At 42.3% G+C, this 17,053-nt stretch overlaps 1 protein-coding gene across 1 annotated transcript in view; it reads right to left on the bottom strand.

Moving 5' to 3' along the window:
* The window catches only part of CCDC175 (coiled-coil domain containing 175), a 43,946-nt gene that overhangs the window by 8,441 nt on the left and 18,452 nt on the right, over positions 1 to 17,053 (bottom strand). The window contains 7 exon segments of the mRNA XM_060753958.2: positions 815 to 953; positions 3,234 to 3,365; positions 5,294 to 5,429; positions 10,116 to 10,187; positions 11,255 to 11,365; positions 14,066 to 14,202; positions 16,197 to 16,278. Coding sequence (XP_060609941.2) covers positions 815 to 953; positions 3,234 to 3,365; positions 5,294 to 5,429; positions 10,116 to 10,187; positions 11,255 to 11,365; positions 14,066 to 14,202; positions 16,197 to 16,278 — 809 coding nt within the window.

Below are 17,053 nucleotides of genomic sequence, written 5' to 3'. Positions count from 1 at the left end.
TGTCAACCCAGCTTTCAGCGTGACTTGGGGATGCTAATGGTTATTCTATGGTGGTGACCTATGCTGGGACAAGGACAGGGGAGTATGCCCTATTGGTTTTCAGGAACTGCTCAATAGCCTATGATGCCATCAACCACAGTCTGATGCAAATATTTGAGACAAGACTTGGAAGAATGTAATTATGGTATCTCTGGTCCTTGCTAGGAGGAGAAATTCAGAAGGTAGTGCTGGGAGTTCAACACTGCACTGTACTTCAGGAGATTTGTTAAGACATATCATTGTACGCAGATGACACTCAACTCTATCATTCCTTTCCACCGAAATCCAAGGAAGCCCCCTGAATCCTGGACCAGTACCTGGCAGCTGTGATGGACTGGATAAGGGCTAACAAGCTGAGACTTAAGCCAGACAAGATGGAGGTTTTCTGGTCAGTTGTGAGGCCAATCAGGGTCTAGGGTGACAACCTGTGTTCAATGGGGTAACACTCATTCAGAAGACACAATTCCGCAGTCTGGGGGTCCTCCCGGATTCAGAACTGACTCAGGTGTCGGCGGTGCCCGGGAGGGCCTTTGCACAGTTAAAACTTGTGTGCCAGCTGCGACCATACCTCGAAAAGCCGGACTTGGCCATGGTGGTCCATGCCTTAGTTACATCTAGATTGGATTATTCCACTTCACCCTATGTGGGGCTGCCTTTGAAGATAGCTTAGAAACTACAATTGGTGCAAAGATCAGCAGCCAGGTTACTAACTGGAGCTAGCAATAAGGAGCACAAGATGCCCCTATTAAACAATGACTGCAGATGCAAAATGTACCTTTACACAAATCCTGTTTAGCAGTGTAAACAGTGTTTCTTCTCTCACATTCTGATGCCAGTTCTTCTTCCAGCGGGAGATTCTGTTCTAGCTCCTCCTTCATTTCTAGTAGCCGTTTCAGTTTGGAGTGATATAATGCCTGTCGAGAAGACAAATAGCCAGGAATAATGAATGAGTTAATTGACAATAGGTTTCCTCAAGATCTGTTGCAAAGACAGATTTCACAATCCTGGCTCTTTTATACTGTTTTTTTCTTAATCCAAGTAGTTGCATATGGTCAGCTAAGAGTGTATGAAACTCAGCTGGCTTGTAGGGCCTGATGTCATCATCAATAGATTATGCTTGTGATATCTCACTCTATCAGGCTTCCCACCAATCATCTTTTTTGACAGATGAGAGGGGTAGTGGTTAAATTCCTCTAGAGCAGGCATGGACAAAGTTTGGCCTGCCAGATGTTTTGGACTTCAACTCCCACAATTCCTAACAGCCTACCAGCTGTTAGGATGTGATCCAGGGATAAGTTGGGGGTCATTCTGCAGAGGAGAGAAAGCACTAGAGCCATCAAAGAGGGTCAACTCTCCTTGGCCACCACCTTTTCCCACCCAGGTGATCCAAAAAGGTCAGAAGAGCTGCTGTATCAGAGATACAGTTTCGGCTCAGCTTACTTGTCCGAACATATCTCCCTCTATGTCCCGCCTCAGAATTTAAGATCATCCAGGGAGGCCCTGATCTCAGTCTCACCTTCTTTGCAAATGCATTTGACAAGGACAATAGACAGGGCCTTCTCGGTGGTGGCCCCCTGGCTGTGGACCATGCTTCCCAGCGAAATTAGGTCAGTTCCATCCCTCCTTCTCTTTAGGAAGAAGCTCAAATCATGGTTTTGGGACCAGGCATTCGGGTAACAAGCTTGATAGCAATTGCAATGTTTTGAGAAATGACTATAGACAGCCTTTGGACTGGGTTGTTGGCCGCTGAATCAGACTCAAATATGACTATACTACCTGTACCCGCCACAGGTTGCTGTGACCAACCTTCCCTCCCTCTTTCTTTCCTTCTTTCTTTCTCTCCTTCATTCCCTCTTTTTCTTTCCCTTCTTTTTCCCTTCTTCTTTCTTCCTTCTCTACCTGTTTCTTCCTCCCTTCTTTGCTCTTTGGTTCCATCCTTCCTTCTCTCTTTCCTTCCTTCCTTCCTTCCTTCCTTCCTTCCTTCCTTCCTTCCCTCCCTCCCTCCCTCCCTCTTTCTCCCTTTCTTTCCTTCTCTCCTTCCTTGCTTTTCCTTCCTCTTTCACTTTTTTATTTCCTTCTCTCCTTCCTTCTTTCTCTACCTTCCTTCACTCCTTCCCTCCTTCTTTCCCTCTTTCACTCCTTCCTTCCTTCACCCTTTCTGTGTGTATATGTTTTGTGTGCATATGTGGTTTTGTGCATGCATTGTAATGTAATTTGGGGGTTTTTTTTGGCTTATTAAGTCTCTTCTGCTGTGTTTTTCAGTGTTTTTATGAGTGATGATCACTTGTTGGCCTGAGAGGTGTATTGTGTCCAAATTTGGTGTCAATTCGTCCAGGAGTTTTTGAGTTATGTTAATCCCACAAACGAACATTACATTTTATTTAAATAGATGGCTAATAATAATGTTTAAATGGATTTTACCTAATGCTTTTATCTACTTTGTAATGTCACGCTGTATTGTGTTTTTGTACGTGTTGGCATGAAATTGTTGTGGTTGTAAGCCACCCTAGGGGGTTGAGAAGGACGGGGTACAAATGTTTGAAATAAATAAATAATAGATAGACAGACAGACAGACAGATAGATAGATAGATAGATAGATGATAGATAGATAGATAGATAGATAGATAGATAGATAGATAGATAGATGATAGATAGATAGATAGATAGAGGTGGCCTTTGCTTCTTTTGGGTTCTTGTCTTTCACCAGAGAAAGGGATGGTTCCCTTTGCTACAGTATTTACATTGACCAATGGATAAGTCAGCCCAGGTTTTTGGGGTCATTTTGACTTCAATTTCTATATTTATACATTAATATATAGAGTAGGTTTCTTTTTAATTTTGAGACACATCAGAGCAGTTGATTCCTTTCTCCTTTAAAAAAAAATGAGCTCTAAGGTGAAATCAGCAGGCATGATGGTACACAGTGTGTGTCATGAATTGAGTACGGTCATTATTCATCAGAGAAAAATAGCACAACATACACAAAACAGGGTTTCAGATGCGGATAAAATAATTAAAATTAGCCCCACACAAATGATAAAATCAGTATTCAGAGCAATACCCAAGTTGCACTTCTTGCCTGAAAGTCTTGCCATATAAATCCATATTAAAAGCACAACAACATTCATACAACTAACAGGAAAAAGAAATCACATATTTCAATTATTTATTTTTCTAAAGAATAATCTTCTACCTCAAGGTTCTGGATCTCTTTCTCCAAGTTGGCATCACGTTTCTTATACTCCGCTTCTTTTTTGCTTAGCTTGGCAGTGAGATGTTTCATTGTTTCTTCATATTTCTTTATTTCTTTGTCAAGCTCTTCATTCTAATTATGACAAGTGATAAAAAATTAGAAGAGATGCAATGTGTAGTGGTAGGTGGCAGCATTACATTTTGGGGTCATTGCTAGAGATTTTGGGACCTTCATCCCATAGCCTTTTCTCTAAGCACATTGTATTTTGGGGATGGGGAGATAAAAGCTGCAGGAATGAGGACAATGCCTAATTTTTAAAATCGTAGTTGTGTGTTGTTGTTATATATTTGTTCAATCGCTTCTGACTCTTTGTGACCTCATGGACCAGCCCACGGCAGAGCTCCCTGTCAGCCGTCACCACCCCCAGTTCCTTCAAAGTCAAGCCAGTCACTTCAAGGATGCCATCCATCCATCTTGCCCTTGGTCGGCCCCTCTTCCTTTTTCCTTCCATTTCCCCCAGCATCATTGTCTTCTCCAAGCTTTCCTGTCTTCTCATGATGTGGCCAAAGTACTTCATCTTTGCCTCTAATTCTCTTCCCTCCAATGAGCAGCCGGGTGTTATTTCCTGGAGTATGGACTGGTTGGATCTTCTTGTGGTCCAAGGCACTCTCAGGATTTTCCTCCAACACCACAGTTCAAATCCATCTGTCTTCCTTCACTCAGCCTTCCTTATTGTCGCATCCATAGGTGACTACAAGGAACACCATTGCTTTAACTATGTGGAGCTTTGTTGCCAGTGTGATGTCTCTACTATTCACTATTTTATCGAGATTGGTCATTGCTCTCCTTCCAAGAAGTAAGCATCTTCTATTTCCTGGCTGCAGTCTGCATCTGCAGTCATCTTTGCACCTCAGAATACAAAGTCTTGTCGAAGGCTTTCATGGCCAGAACCACTGGGTTGTTGTAGGTTTTTTGGAGCTATATGGCCACGTTCTAGAGGCATTCTCTCCTGACGTTTCGCCTGCATCTATGGCAAGCATCCTCAGAGGTAGTGAGGTCCTCATTGTGCATGTGGCAGGGCTCAGGTTGCATTGCAGCAGGTGGTCAGTGGTTTGCTCTTCTCCACACTCGCATGTCATGGATTCCACTTTGTAGCCTCATTTCTTAAGGTTGGCTCTGCATCTTGTGGTGCCAGAGCGCAGTCTGTTCAGCGCCTTCCAAGTCGCCCAGTTTTCTGTGTGTCCAGGGGGGAGTCTCTCATTTGGTATCAGCCATTGGTTGAGGTTCTGGGTTTGAGCCTGCCACTTTTGGACTCTTACTTGCTGAGGTGTCTCTGTAGATCTTAGAAAACTATTTCTTGATTTAAGTCATTGACATGCTGGCTGATACCCAAACAAGGGATGAGCTGGAGATGTCTCTGCCTTGGTCCTTTCACTATTGGCTGCTACTTCCCGGCGGATGTCAAGTGGTGCTAAACAGTGTAATTTCTCCAGTGGTGTAGGGCGCAGACACCCCGTGATAGTGCGGCATGCTCATTAAGAGTCACATCTTCTGTTTTAGCATGGTGAGATGTGTTCCACACTGGGAATGCATACTCAGAAGCAGAGTAGCATAGCGCAAGGGCAGATGTCTTCACCGTGTCTGGTTGTGATCCCCAGGTTGTGCCAGTCAGCTTTCGTATGATATTGTTTCTAGCACCCACTTTGTTGTGATGGTGATGATGATGGTGATGATGATGGTGATGGTGATGATGATGATGTAGGCCTCCATAGGTGAATGGAAGCAATAGGGCACCTTCCTTAGATAATAAAGCCTCACCACAGAGCAACATTGGGCGATTAGGATTGCATTCCAAATGTATTCAATACTAAGTATCCATTTCAAATTGTGGCAAGGGCAATTACCATTTTTGTGAATGAATACATATGTGGGAGAATAAATTTTAATCTGGGAAACATCTGGAAAAAATAACGGGTCTTCTTCAATGAGAATTCTTCCACCTGTAGAAAATCTATAAGTGTCATTTTAATGGGATTGTCATCACTACAAGGGAAGCATACCTGTGAGGTTAAGAGACTCAGCTGTTGTTTAACAGCTCCACCTTCATCCTTTGAATTTTTCAGTAATGCCTCGTGTTCAGCCATCAGCTTCTGATACAGTGCGCTAATTTCTTCCAGTTGATTCTGCAACTTTTTCCTAGCATTGAGGGAGAAGAAAAAAGCTAAATTGTTCAGGAGCTGAAAACAATCATTCAGATAATATTCTCAATTTGCCCCTTTGCAAAAGGGTATAATTTATCATACAATAGTGCTAACAGTGATGTTGGGTTGTTGTAGGTTTTTTCGGGCTATATGGCCATGTTCTAGAGCAGGCATGGGGAACCTTCGGCTCTCCAGGTGTGGTGGACTTCAACTCCCACAATTCCTTGAGGCCAAGGTAAGCCTTTGGGGTGAATGCCGAGCCTCAAGGAATTGTGGGAGTTGAAGTCCACCACACCTGGAGAGCCGAAGGTTCCTGACCCCTGTTCTAGAGGCATTCTCTCCTGACGTTTCGCCTGCATCTTTGGCAAGCATCCTCAGAAGTATGCTTGCCATAGATGCAGGCGAAACGTCAGGAGAGAATGCCTCTAGAACATGGCCATATAGCCCGAAAAAACCTACAACAACCCAGTGATTCCGGCCACGAAAGCCTTCGACAATAAACTGTGATGTTGATAATGACAACACCTGGGCATGTGACACAACTCAAGTTCTCAAATACGTCACATACATACTCAAAAAGCAAAACTTCTTTGTGTAACAAAGGTGCATCTACACTATAGAATTAATACAGTTTGACATCACTTTAACCATTATGGCTCAGTGCTAGGAAATCATGAGGGTTATAGTTTTATAGGGCCTGTTGTCTTATCAAATTCCAAATCCCAGGATTCAATGTCAGTTAAAGTTGTGTCAAACTGAATTAATTCTACAGTGTAGATCAGGCATGGGCAAACTTCGGCCCTCCAGATGTTTTGGACTTCAACTCCCACAATTCCTAACAGCCAATAGGCTCAGTTCTTGTGGGTTTTTTCGGGCTATATGGCCATGTTCTAGAGGCATTTCTCCTGACGTTTCGCCTGCATCTATGGCAAGCATCCTCAGAGGTGAGGTCTGCTGGAGCTGGGAAGAAAGGGGTTTATATATCTGTGGAATGCCCAGGGTGAGACAAAGGGCTTTTGTAAGTTGGTCTGTGTGTGGATCTTTCAGCTGAGCACCTTGATTAGCATACAATGGGCTGACTGTGCCTGGAGCAAACTCTTCTTGAAAGGTGATTAGATGTCCCTGCCTGTTTTTCTCTCTGCTGCAAGACCAAGAACAAGCCACGAGAGTCGAGATGAAGATCAACCCAGAGGAAAAGTGTTCCTGCCATACATCAAGGGAACCACTGACCGCATAGGGAAGCTGATGAGGAAACACAACATACAAACAATCTACAAACCCACCAAGAAAATCCAACAAATGCTACGTTCAGCAAAGGACAAGAGGGATCCTCTCACCTCTGCAGGAGTCTACCGTGTACCATGCAGCTGTGGACAAGTCTACATAGGGACCACCAAACGCAGCAGCATTGCCCAAACACGAATCAAGGAACATGAAAGGCACTGCAGACGACTCCAACCAGAGAAATCAGCCATAGCAGAGCACCTGATGAATCAACCTGGACACAGCATATTATTTGAGAACACAAAAATGCTGGACCACACCAACAACCACCATGTCAGACTACACAGAGAAGCCATTGAAATCCACAAGCATGTGGACAATTTCAACAGAAAGGAAGAAACCATGAAAATGAACAAAATCTGGCTACCAGTATTAAAAAATTCTAAAATTACAACAGCAAAACAGCAGAGAGAAAAACAGGCAGGGACATCTAATCACCTTTCAAGAAGAGTTTGCTCCAGGCACAGTCAGCCCATTGTATGCTAATCAAGGTGGTCAGCTGAAAGATCCACACCCAGCCCAACTTACAAAAGCCCTTTGTCTCACCCTGGTCTTTCCACAGATATATAAACCCCTTTCTTCTCAGCTCCAGCAGACCTCACCTCTGAGGATGCCTGCCATAGATGCAGGCGAAACGTCAGGAGAAATGCCTCTAGAACATGGCCATATAGCCCGAAAAAACCCACAAGAACTGAGTGATTCCAGCCATGAAAGCCTTCGACAAGCCAATAGGCTGTTAGGAATTGTGGGAGTTGAAGTCCAAAACATCTGGAGGGTCAAAGTTTGCCCATGCCTGGTGTAGATGCACCCTAAGAAAGCTAAATAAACATTTCGAAAGTGGTTTTTTTTAAAGTTTCATCCCCAAAACAGTAACAACAACACAATCTTTACCACATTGACATTTTTATTCTTAATATTATTAATTAAAATATGTATCTCTCGCCTCTTATCTACAACTTTCAGGCTGGTATACAATAAATCCAACATCGCTAACTTCATGTAAAAATGATTTTGAAGGACGAAAACAGTTTTCATCCAATTAAAATGTTAAATGAAGGCAGCGTAAAACTGGATAGGATAGTTTGTGGAGATATGATAGCCATGTATAAATATGTGAGAGGAAGTCACAGGGAGGAGGGAGCAAGCTTGTTTTCTAGGACACAATGGAACAATGGCTTCAAACTACAAGAAAGGAGATTCCATCTGAACATGAGGAAGAACTTCCCGACTGTGAGAGCTGTTCAGCAGTGGAACTCTCTGCCCCGGAGTGTGGTAGAGGCTCCTTCTTTGGAAGCTTTTAAACAGAGGCTGGATGGCCATCTGTCAGGGGTGCTTTGAATGCAATATTCCTTCTTCTTGGCAGAATGGGGTTGGACTGGATGGCCCATGAGGTCTCTTCCAATTCTATGATTCTATGATAAAACTCAATCTGAGTTCATGGAGGCAACACTGTGGTTTCTAAAAACTGATATGGTTGTTGGAAACAATCTAGAACAGTAAGGGAAAAGTAAAGGTTTCCCCTTGACATTAAGTCTAGCTGAGTCCAACTCTGGGGAGTGGTGCTCATCTCCATTTCTAAGCTGAAGAGCTGGCCTTGTCCATAGACACCTCCTACGTCATGTGGCCTGCATGATTGCTGTTATCTTCCTACCGGAGTGATATACTCACATTTGAATGTTTTTGAACTGCTAGGTTGGCAGAAGCTGAGGCTAACAGCAGGAGCTCCCCCTGCCCCTGTCTTTGAACCGCGGACCTTTTGGTCAGCAAGTTCAGCAGCACAGCAGTTTAAGCCACTGCACCAGTGGGGGCTCCATCTAGAACAGTAGGAATGCATAAAAAAAACAGGGACAGTACAAGAGTAAAAAGAACTTTAAAAGTCTAGGCCAGTGTTTCTCAACCTGGGGGTCGGGACCCCTATGGGGGTCGTGAGGGGGTGTCAGAGGGGTCACCAAAGACTGTCAGAAAGCATAGTATTTTCTGTTGGTCATGGGGGTTCTGTGTGGGAAGTTTGGTCCAATTCTATCGTTGGTGCAGTTCAGAATGCTATTTCATTGTGGGTGAACTATAAATCCCAACAACTATAATTCCCAAATATCAAGGTCTATTTTCTCCAAACTCTATCAGTGTTCACATTTGGGCATATTGAGTATCCATGCCAAGTTTGATCCAGATGCATCATTGTTTGAGTCCACAGTGTTCTCTGGATGTAAGTGAACTACAACTCCCAAACTCAAGGTCAATGCCCCCTAAACCCTCCCAGTATTTTCTCTTGGTCATGGGAATTCTGTGTGCCAAGTTTGATTCAATTCCATCATTGGTGGAGTTCAGAAAGTTCTTTCATTTTAGGTGAACTATAAATCCCAGCAACTCCAACATTCCCAAATGACAAAATCAATCACCCCCAACCCCACCAGTATTCAAATGTGGGCGTATGTGGTATTTGTGCCAGATTTGATCCAGTGAATGAAAATACATCCTGCATATCAGATATTTACATTACAATTCATAACAGTAGCAAAACTACAGTCGTGAAGTAGGAATGAAAATAATTTGGGGGTCACCACAACATGAGTTGGGGGTCAACACAATATGAGGAACTGTATTAAGGGGTCGCGGCATTAGGAAGGTTGAGAAACACTAGTCTAGGCAGAGATGTGGGACAATTGTGACAGTGAGCTTGTTCATTAGAATCATAGAATCATAGAGTTGGAAGAGACCTCACGGGCCATCCAGTCCAACCCCCTGCTAAGAAGCAGGAATATTGCATTCAAATCACCCCTGACAGATGGCCATCCAGCCCCTGTTTAAAAGCTTACAAAGAAGGAGCCTCCACCACACTCCGGGGCAGAGAGTTCCACTGCTGAACGGCTCTCACAGTCAGGAAGTTCTTCCTCATGTTCAGATGGAATCTCCTCTCTTGTCGTTTGAAGCCATTGTTCTGCGTCCTAGTCTCCAGGGAAGCAGAATACAAGCTTGCTCCCTCCTCCCTCTGGCTTCCTCTCACATATTTTGTTGTCTATGTGTGCTTCTGCACCACTAGAAGTTACTCACTTCAGTGGTCAAATACTTTTGGCTAACTTTTCCAAATGAATAGTTCATTTCTGGCCAGACTTTTAAACCACTATAACAACTTGGTGTATGAAAGACTGTGTTTTCCAAAATAGAAAAGTAACATTTTATATGTTTATACTCTGCTATATTTAATTTTAATTTCAATTATGGGGGAAAGACAGGGCATAAGTAAAGATAATACCGGTAATAACAAACACCAAGCAATAGCCTGGGATGGGTGAACACAGACATCAATGTATGCAAATCAAAGGCACAACATTTATTTGGAAATATCAAGACAATTGCGAATGCATGCCAGCCATTTACTTTCAGAGATTATTTCTACCTTCTCTCCCCTTCTCTCTGCAATGTAATCTCCAGATTTGATATCTCATTTGCATAGGTATTCTGCGAGGATCTGAAACAAGAAGGGAGATGTCAAATAGTAAGGTTTTCTACATTTTTTTCTTAAAAAAAGACTACTAAGATATATTCCTTTACTCCCACTCCTGCCACCATTCATCTGATTTTTTCAAGATCGGTGATATAATAACTTTTTTCTCACTCTGTATGTAGTGAAACTTATTTATTTATTTATTTACAATAATAATAATAATAATAATAATAATAATAATAATAATAATAAAGCTTTATTTATACCCTGCTCCATCTCCCCCAGGGGGACTCGGTGTGGCTTACATGAGGCCATGCCCATCAATACAATACAAGCTATAACACAAACACAATAAAACAAGCAAAATACATAAAATGCAAAATCGAAATAATATGCAACACAACAATATAAAATCAAGCATTAAAAACACAGGAAATTTCATTAGGCAGGGCCAGATGCATGGATAAAATTATAGAAAATATGAAAAACACTGGGAGATAGGGCAGAGTAACTTATAAGGAGGAGGCTCCAGGAATGAGGAAAGATTTCCTTGCACAACCCATAAAGTAAAGTGCGTCTAAGGACATTTTGTGTGAAGTGTGGTCAGAGAATTTAGGAATTGTGGGAGTTGAAGTCCAAAACACCTGGAGGGCCCAAGTTTGCCCATACCTGACCTAGAGGAGGTTCAGAAACCTTTTATCTTTACCATCTTTCCAGGACCCCAATACTGAGCTAAGGAGACCCCATTTGGGGCCAGGACCCACAAAGCAGTTCACAGATCTTTTCAGGCATCCAGTTTGAGACTTATTCATATATGAATTGACACATGTATGGGGACAAAGAAGTCACCATTGCATAATAGATGCATTCTGCTGATAGTGGCAGAAGTAGCATTACCCAGACAGCATTGATGCTATTCTGCTTGGGGGCTGATATAGGGTATCTCTGTGTGGATACGTATCCTATGCAGCCAAAAGGCACACTGGATCACACACTTTCTTGGTTAAGTCACAGCCCATCTTCCTATTACATGTTTGCACTTCTCAATCCCAGATTGGAACCTATAGTTTAGCATCCAAAATGAAACCTACTCATATATTTCCTGTAGTCTTTCCATCTCCTCTTCTAGACTTCTTGTCTCCATGAACCGCCTGGCTATACAGTCGAGCTTTTCAGTAAGCATGTTGGATAAATATTCAAGGCTATCAAGGGGAAGGGGAAACTGGTTAGAAACCTGAACATTTCAAAATGTATACATGCATTTTATGAAATACTAGCCGTCCCCTGCCATGCGTTGCTGTGTGGGAGGTTTGGCCCAATTCTATCGTTGGTGGGGTTCAGAATGCTCTTTGATTGTAGGTGAACTATAACTCCCAGCGACTACAACTCCCAAATGTCAAGATTCTATTTCCCCCAAACTCCACCAGTGTTCACATTTGGGCATATGGAGTATTTGTGTAGAGTTTGGTCTAGATCCATCATTGTTTGAGTGCACAGTGATCTCTGGATGTAGGTGAACTACAACTCCAAAACCAAAGGACACTGCCCAACAAACCCTTCCAGTATTTTCTGTTGGTCTTGGGAGAACTGTGTGCCAAGTTTGGTTCAATTCCATCATTGGTGGAGTTCAGAATGCTCTTTGATTGTAGGTAAACTATAAATCCCAGCAACTACAACTCCCAAATGACAAAATCATTTTTTTGGAGTGAAGGACATACATTGGATTGTTAGGTGTCTTGTGTCCAAATGTGGTGTCAATTTGTCTAATGGTTTTTGAATTCTGTTAATCCCACAAATGAACATTACATTTTTATTTATATAGACTAGCCGTTCCCTGCCACGCATTGCTGTGGCCCAGTCTGGTGATCTGGAAAATAAAGTAAGGAGAAAGTATTGGTTTCTAATATATGTAATGTCTTTATGCTTGTGGGTAAACAGTATTTCTTGCTGTTTCTTTATCAGTGTCGATGTGAAGATTGTCTGGTTTGCCTACTCTGGAACATGAAACATATCCTTCTATAGGGGTCCCTTTCAAATCTATGACACTATATTTCTGTGTGTGTGAATCATATCTATCTAATCTATCTATATCTATGGCTGGGTGGCTCTTTGTCAGGAGAGCTTTGATTAAGTTTTCTTGCCCTGGTGAAGCGAGTTGGACTGGATGGCCTTAAGTATTTTTTATTGGCCATGGGGGTTCTGTGTGGGACGTTTGCCCCAATTCTGTCGTTGGTGGGGTTCAGAATGGTCTTGGATTGTAGGTGAACTATAAATCCCAGTAACTACAACTCCCAAATGTCAAGGTCTATTTTCCCCCAAACTCCATCTGTGTTCATATTTGGGCATATGGAATATTCATTCCAAGTTTGGTCCAGATCTATCATTGTTTGAGTCCACAGTGCTTTCTGGATGTACGTTAACTACAACTACCAAACTCAAGGTCAATGCCCACCAAATCCTTCTAGAGTTTTCTGTTGGTCATGGGAGACCAAGACTGGTTCAATTCCATCATTGGTGGAGTTCAGAATGTTCTTTGATTGTCGGTTAACTATAAATCCCGGTAGGCTGTTAGGAATTGTAGAAGTTGAAGTCCAAAATGCCTGGAGGGCCAAAGTTTGCCCATGCCTGCTCTAAGTGAATAGCAAGTTTTTGGCATGTATAGTTTTCTAATTGACACTGACTTTGATTCTGTAGTAAGATTACCAAAAATATGCGTATGAGCTTGTAGGATAGTGTATCTGTGCCTGACAACATGGCCTAGAGATGCATCTTTATAAATAAAAATGTAATGTTCGTTTGTGGGATTAACATAACTCAAAAACCACTGGACGGATTGACACCAAATTTGGACAGAATACACCTATCAGGACAACAAGTGACCATCATTCATAAAAACACTGAAAACACAGTGGAAGGGACTTTAAAAGCCAAAAAACAAAAAATGCATCACAGCGCATGTGCAAAACCACATATATACACAAACATACATATATACACATATATGTCTCATGCAATTCCTGGAACGATTCCATCAGCGCTGCCTCCGGAAAATCCTGCAAATATCTTGGGAAGACAAGCAGACAAACGTCAGCGTGCTGGAAGAAGCAAAGACCACCAGCATTGAAGCGATGGTCCTCTGCCATCAACTCCGCTGGACCGGCCACGTTGTCCGGATGCCCGACCACCGTCTCCCAAAGCAGTTGCTCTACTCTGAACTTAAGAACGGAAAATGGAGTGTTGGTGGACAGGAAAAGAGATTTAAAGATGGGCTCAAAGCCAACCTTAAAAACTCTGGCATGGACACTGATAACTGGGAAGCCCTGGCCCTTGACCGCTCCTGCTGGAGGTCAGCTGTGACCAGTAGTGCTGCAGAATTCGAGGAGGCACGAGTGGAGGGTGAAAGAGAGAAGCGTGCCAAGAGGAAGGCGCGTGAAGCCAACCCCGACCGGGACCGCCTTCCACCTGGAAACCAATGCCTTTACTGTGGGAGAAGGTGCGGGTCAAGAATAGGGCTCCACAGCCACCTACAAACCCACAAAAATAGTCATCAAGGAAGACCATCTTACTCGTCCAACGTGGGATTGCCTAAGAGAGACACATATACACATATACACATATATATACACACAAAACACATATATAAGACTGGGCCACAGCAACGCGTGGCAGGGGACAGATAGTCTCTTAATAAAAATGAGTTTCAATTCACCTTAAATCCTCCATTTAATTCCAACTCCTCCAAGGAAATTATTTCCCAAGCAGAAGCAACAGAACAAGAGAAGGAAAACAGAGTCAGAGTCAACCAGAGAAGCGATATGTGCCTATTTCGATTACATATTTTCAAAACTTCTTTATATACCAAGGTAGCATTAAGCTGAGAATGAGCTGAAATGTGAACGTACTCTTGATTAAGCTTGTCTCTTTCCTGACAGTAATGTTCTTCTTCAGTAACATATGCTTGCAACTGTGTATTATAGAGCTCATTTTCGCTTTTCAGCTTTTCAAAGCATCGGTTTGCCAGTTCCAGCTGCTCCTCAGCCTAGAAACAAATCCCACCGTAGGTTAATAATTTTATTACAATGTAATTCTCAAAATGTTTATAGCATTTGCAAAGGACTCTGGAATATAGTAAACACAGGTCTTACTGAAAATGAATGCAAAACGCTGTGCAGCCTGAGGTTGCTCAGAAGAGGGTTGTAGGTTTTTTCAGGCTATATGGCCATATTCTAAAGGCATTTTCTCCTGACGTTTTGCCTGCATCTATGGCAAGCATCCTCACTACCTCTGAGGATGCTTGCCATAGATGCAGGCGAAACGTCAGGAGAAAATGACTTTAGACCATGGCCATATAGCCCGAAAAGACCTACAACAACCCAGTGATTCCGGCCATGAAAGCCTTCGACAATACATTGCTCAGAAGATCTCTCAAGATGGATCTACACTGACATATAATCTAGATCAAAACAGATAACCCACATTCTCAGTGGTGGCCCCTCGTCTATGGAACTCCCTTCCCAGCAAAATTAAATCAGCTCCCTCCCTCCTGATCTTCAGGAAAAAACTAAAAATGTGGTTATGGGACCAAGCCATTGGTCAGTAATGTTTCAATCAGTGCAATAAGAGGATATGAAATAGTGCTTTGACGAATGGAATGGCTCTGAAATATGATCTTGGACTACTTGGTTTTAATGATTGGTTTTAATGTTTGATATTTTTAACTTTTTGGATTTTTTTTAATTATTTTTTTTTGTCGTGTCAGAAGTGACTTGAGAAACTGCAAGTCACTTCTGGTGTGAGAGAATTGGCCGTCTGCAAGGAAGTTGCCCAGGGGACGCCTGGATGATTTGATGTTTTTATCATCCTTGTGAGAGGCTTCTCTCATGTCCCCGCATGAGGAGCTGGAGCTGGAGCTAATAGAGGGAGCTCATCCGCCTCTCCCCGGATTCGAACCTGCAACCTGTAGGTCTTTAGTCCTGAAGGCACAGGGGTTTAACCCACTGCGCCACCGGGGGCTCCAACTTTTTGGATTTTCTTCTTCGACTGCTTGTTTTACTATTTATTATTATTATTGTATTGTCGAAGGCTTTCATGGCTGGAATCACTAGGTTCTTGTAGATTTTTTCGGGCTATATGGCCATGTTCCAGGGGCATTTCTCCTGACTTTTCGCCTGCATCTATGGCAAGCATCCTCAGAGGTAGTGAGGTCTGTTGGAAATAGGACAATGGGTTTATATATCTGTGGAATGGCTGGGGTGGGGCAAAGAGCTCTTCTCTGCTGGAGCTAGGTGTGAATGTTTCAACTGACCACCTTCATTAGCATTTGAAGGCCTGCCTGAGCCTGGGAAAATGTTCTGTTGAGAGGTGTTAAGATGTCCCTGATTGTTTCCTCTCTGTTGTTTTGCTGTTGTAATTTTACAGTTTTTTTTAATACTGGTAGCCAGATTTTGTTCATTTTCATGTTTTCCTCCTTTCTGTTGAAATTGTTCACATGCTTTTGGATTTCAATGGCTTCTCTGTGTAGTCTGACATGGTGGTTGTTGGAGTGGTCCAGCATTTCTGTGTTCTCAAATAATATGCTGTGTCCAGGCTGGTTCATCAGGTTCATCAGTCAGCCATAGCAGAGCACCTGATGAACCAACCTGGACACAGCATATTATTTGAGAACACAGAAATGCTGGACCACACCAACAACCACCATGTCAGACTACAGAGAAGCCATTGAAATCCACAAGCATGTGGACAATTTCAACAGAAAGGAGAAGACCATGAAAATGAACAAAATCTGGCTACCAGTATTAAAAAACTCTAAAATTGTATTGTTTTGTATTGTTTTGTTTATTGCTTTTCTATTGTATTGATGTGTTATTGGGCTCGGCCTCATGTAAGCCGCTCCGAGTCTCTTGGAGAGATGGTGGCGGGGTATAAATAAAGTATTGTTATTATTATTATTATTATTATTATTATTATTATCATTCAGTGTTTTATGAAGCAAAAGCACAGCTTGTCAAAGTATGCATATCCTTGCCATCTTACCAGCAGTATCTTCTGTAGCAAATCTTCTCTTTCTTGATTGAATACGTCATGCAATGAAGCTGTTTTGATCTGAAGATCCATCCTGAAGAAGATTAGAAAGAAATTAATATTCGCTGTAAAACAAGCTTGCTAGAGATTGGATAACATTATAGACTGGGGATTCTGTGCATTATAATCCAAAAAGATTTTCCCCCATAAAGCTCTGAGGTCACTGCCTTTTGGATGCTGCACAAGCTAATAATCACAGTGTACAGTTAGTACGGGTTATGTCTCTTTCAAAATAAAATTAATCAGCGCTATATAAATATGGCAACTTTGGAAACTTGGAAAGTTACCAGAGCAATTCCCTATATAAATATTGTGGAATATATTGTGGAATATCTGCCTTGATATTCTGGGTAACATGGCTGTGTGGAAGGGTCCACAGATGAATATAGAATATGTGCTCATTTCATGTTGGAACTAATTCAGATATCTGTGGCTAAGAATAATATGAGTAGACAATGAAGATGATGAGAATTGACAAGACTAAGTTGAAGGTATTGGGAGAATATCAGTACTGATTTACTGCATATGAGGTTTTTATATTGACAGTGTATGGTAGGGGTCCTCAAACATTTTAAACCGGGGGCCAGTTCGCTGTCCCTCAGACTGTTGGCCCTCTTTAGGCAGTAATTCCAGGAGCAGAAAATGGGAAATCTTCCTATTTCTAGTCTGAACAAAATCTGGCTACCAGCATTAAAAAAAAACTCTAAAATTATAACTGTAAATAAAGAACAACACTCAAACACAGGGGAACTCCAGACAAGAAACAATCAGGGCCAGCTAATCACCTCTCAACAAAGGATTCTCCCTAA

This window comes from Anolis sagrei, chromosome 1 (assembly GCF_037176765.1).
Source record: "Anolis sagrei isolate rAnoSag1 chromosome 1, rAnoSag1.mat, whole genome shotgun sequence".
NCBI classification, from domain to species: domain Eukaryota; kingdom Metazoa; phylum Chordata; class Lepidosauria; order Squamata; family Dactyloidae; genus Anolis; species Anolis sagrei.
Note: the sequence above shows the minus strand (reverse complement) of the source record. Positions and strands in the feature narration are given on the sequence as shown.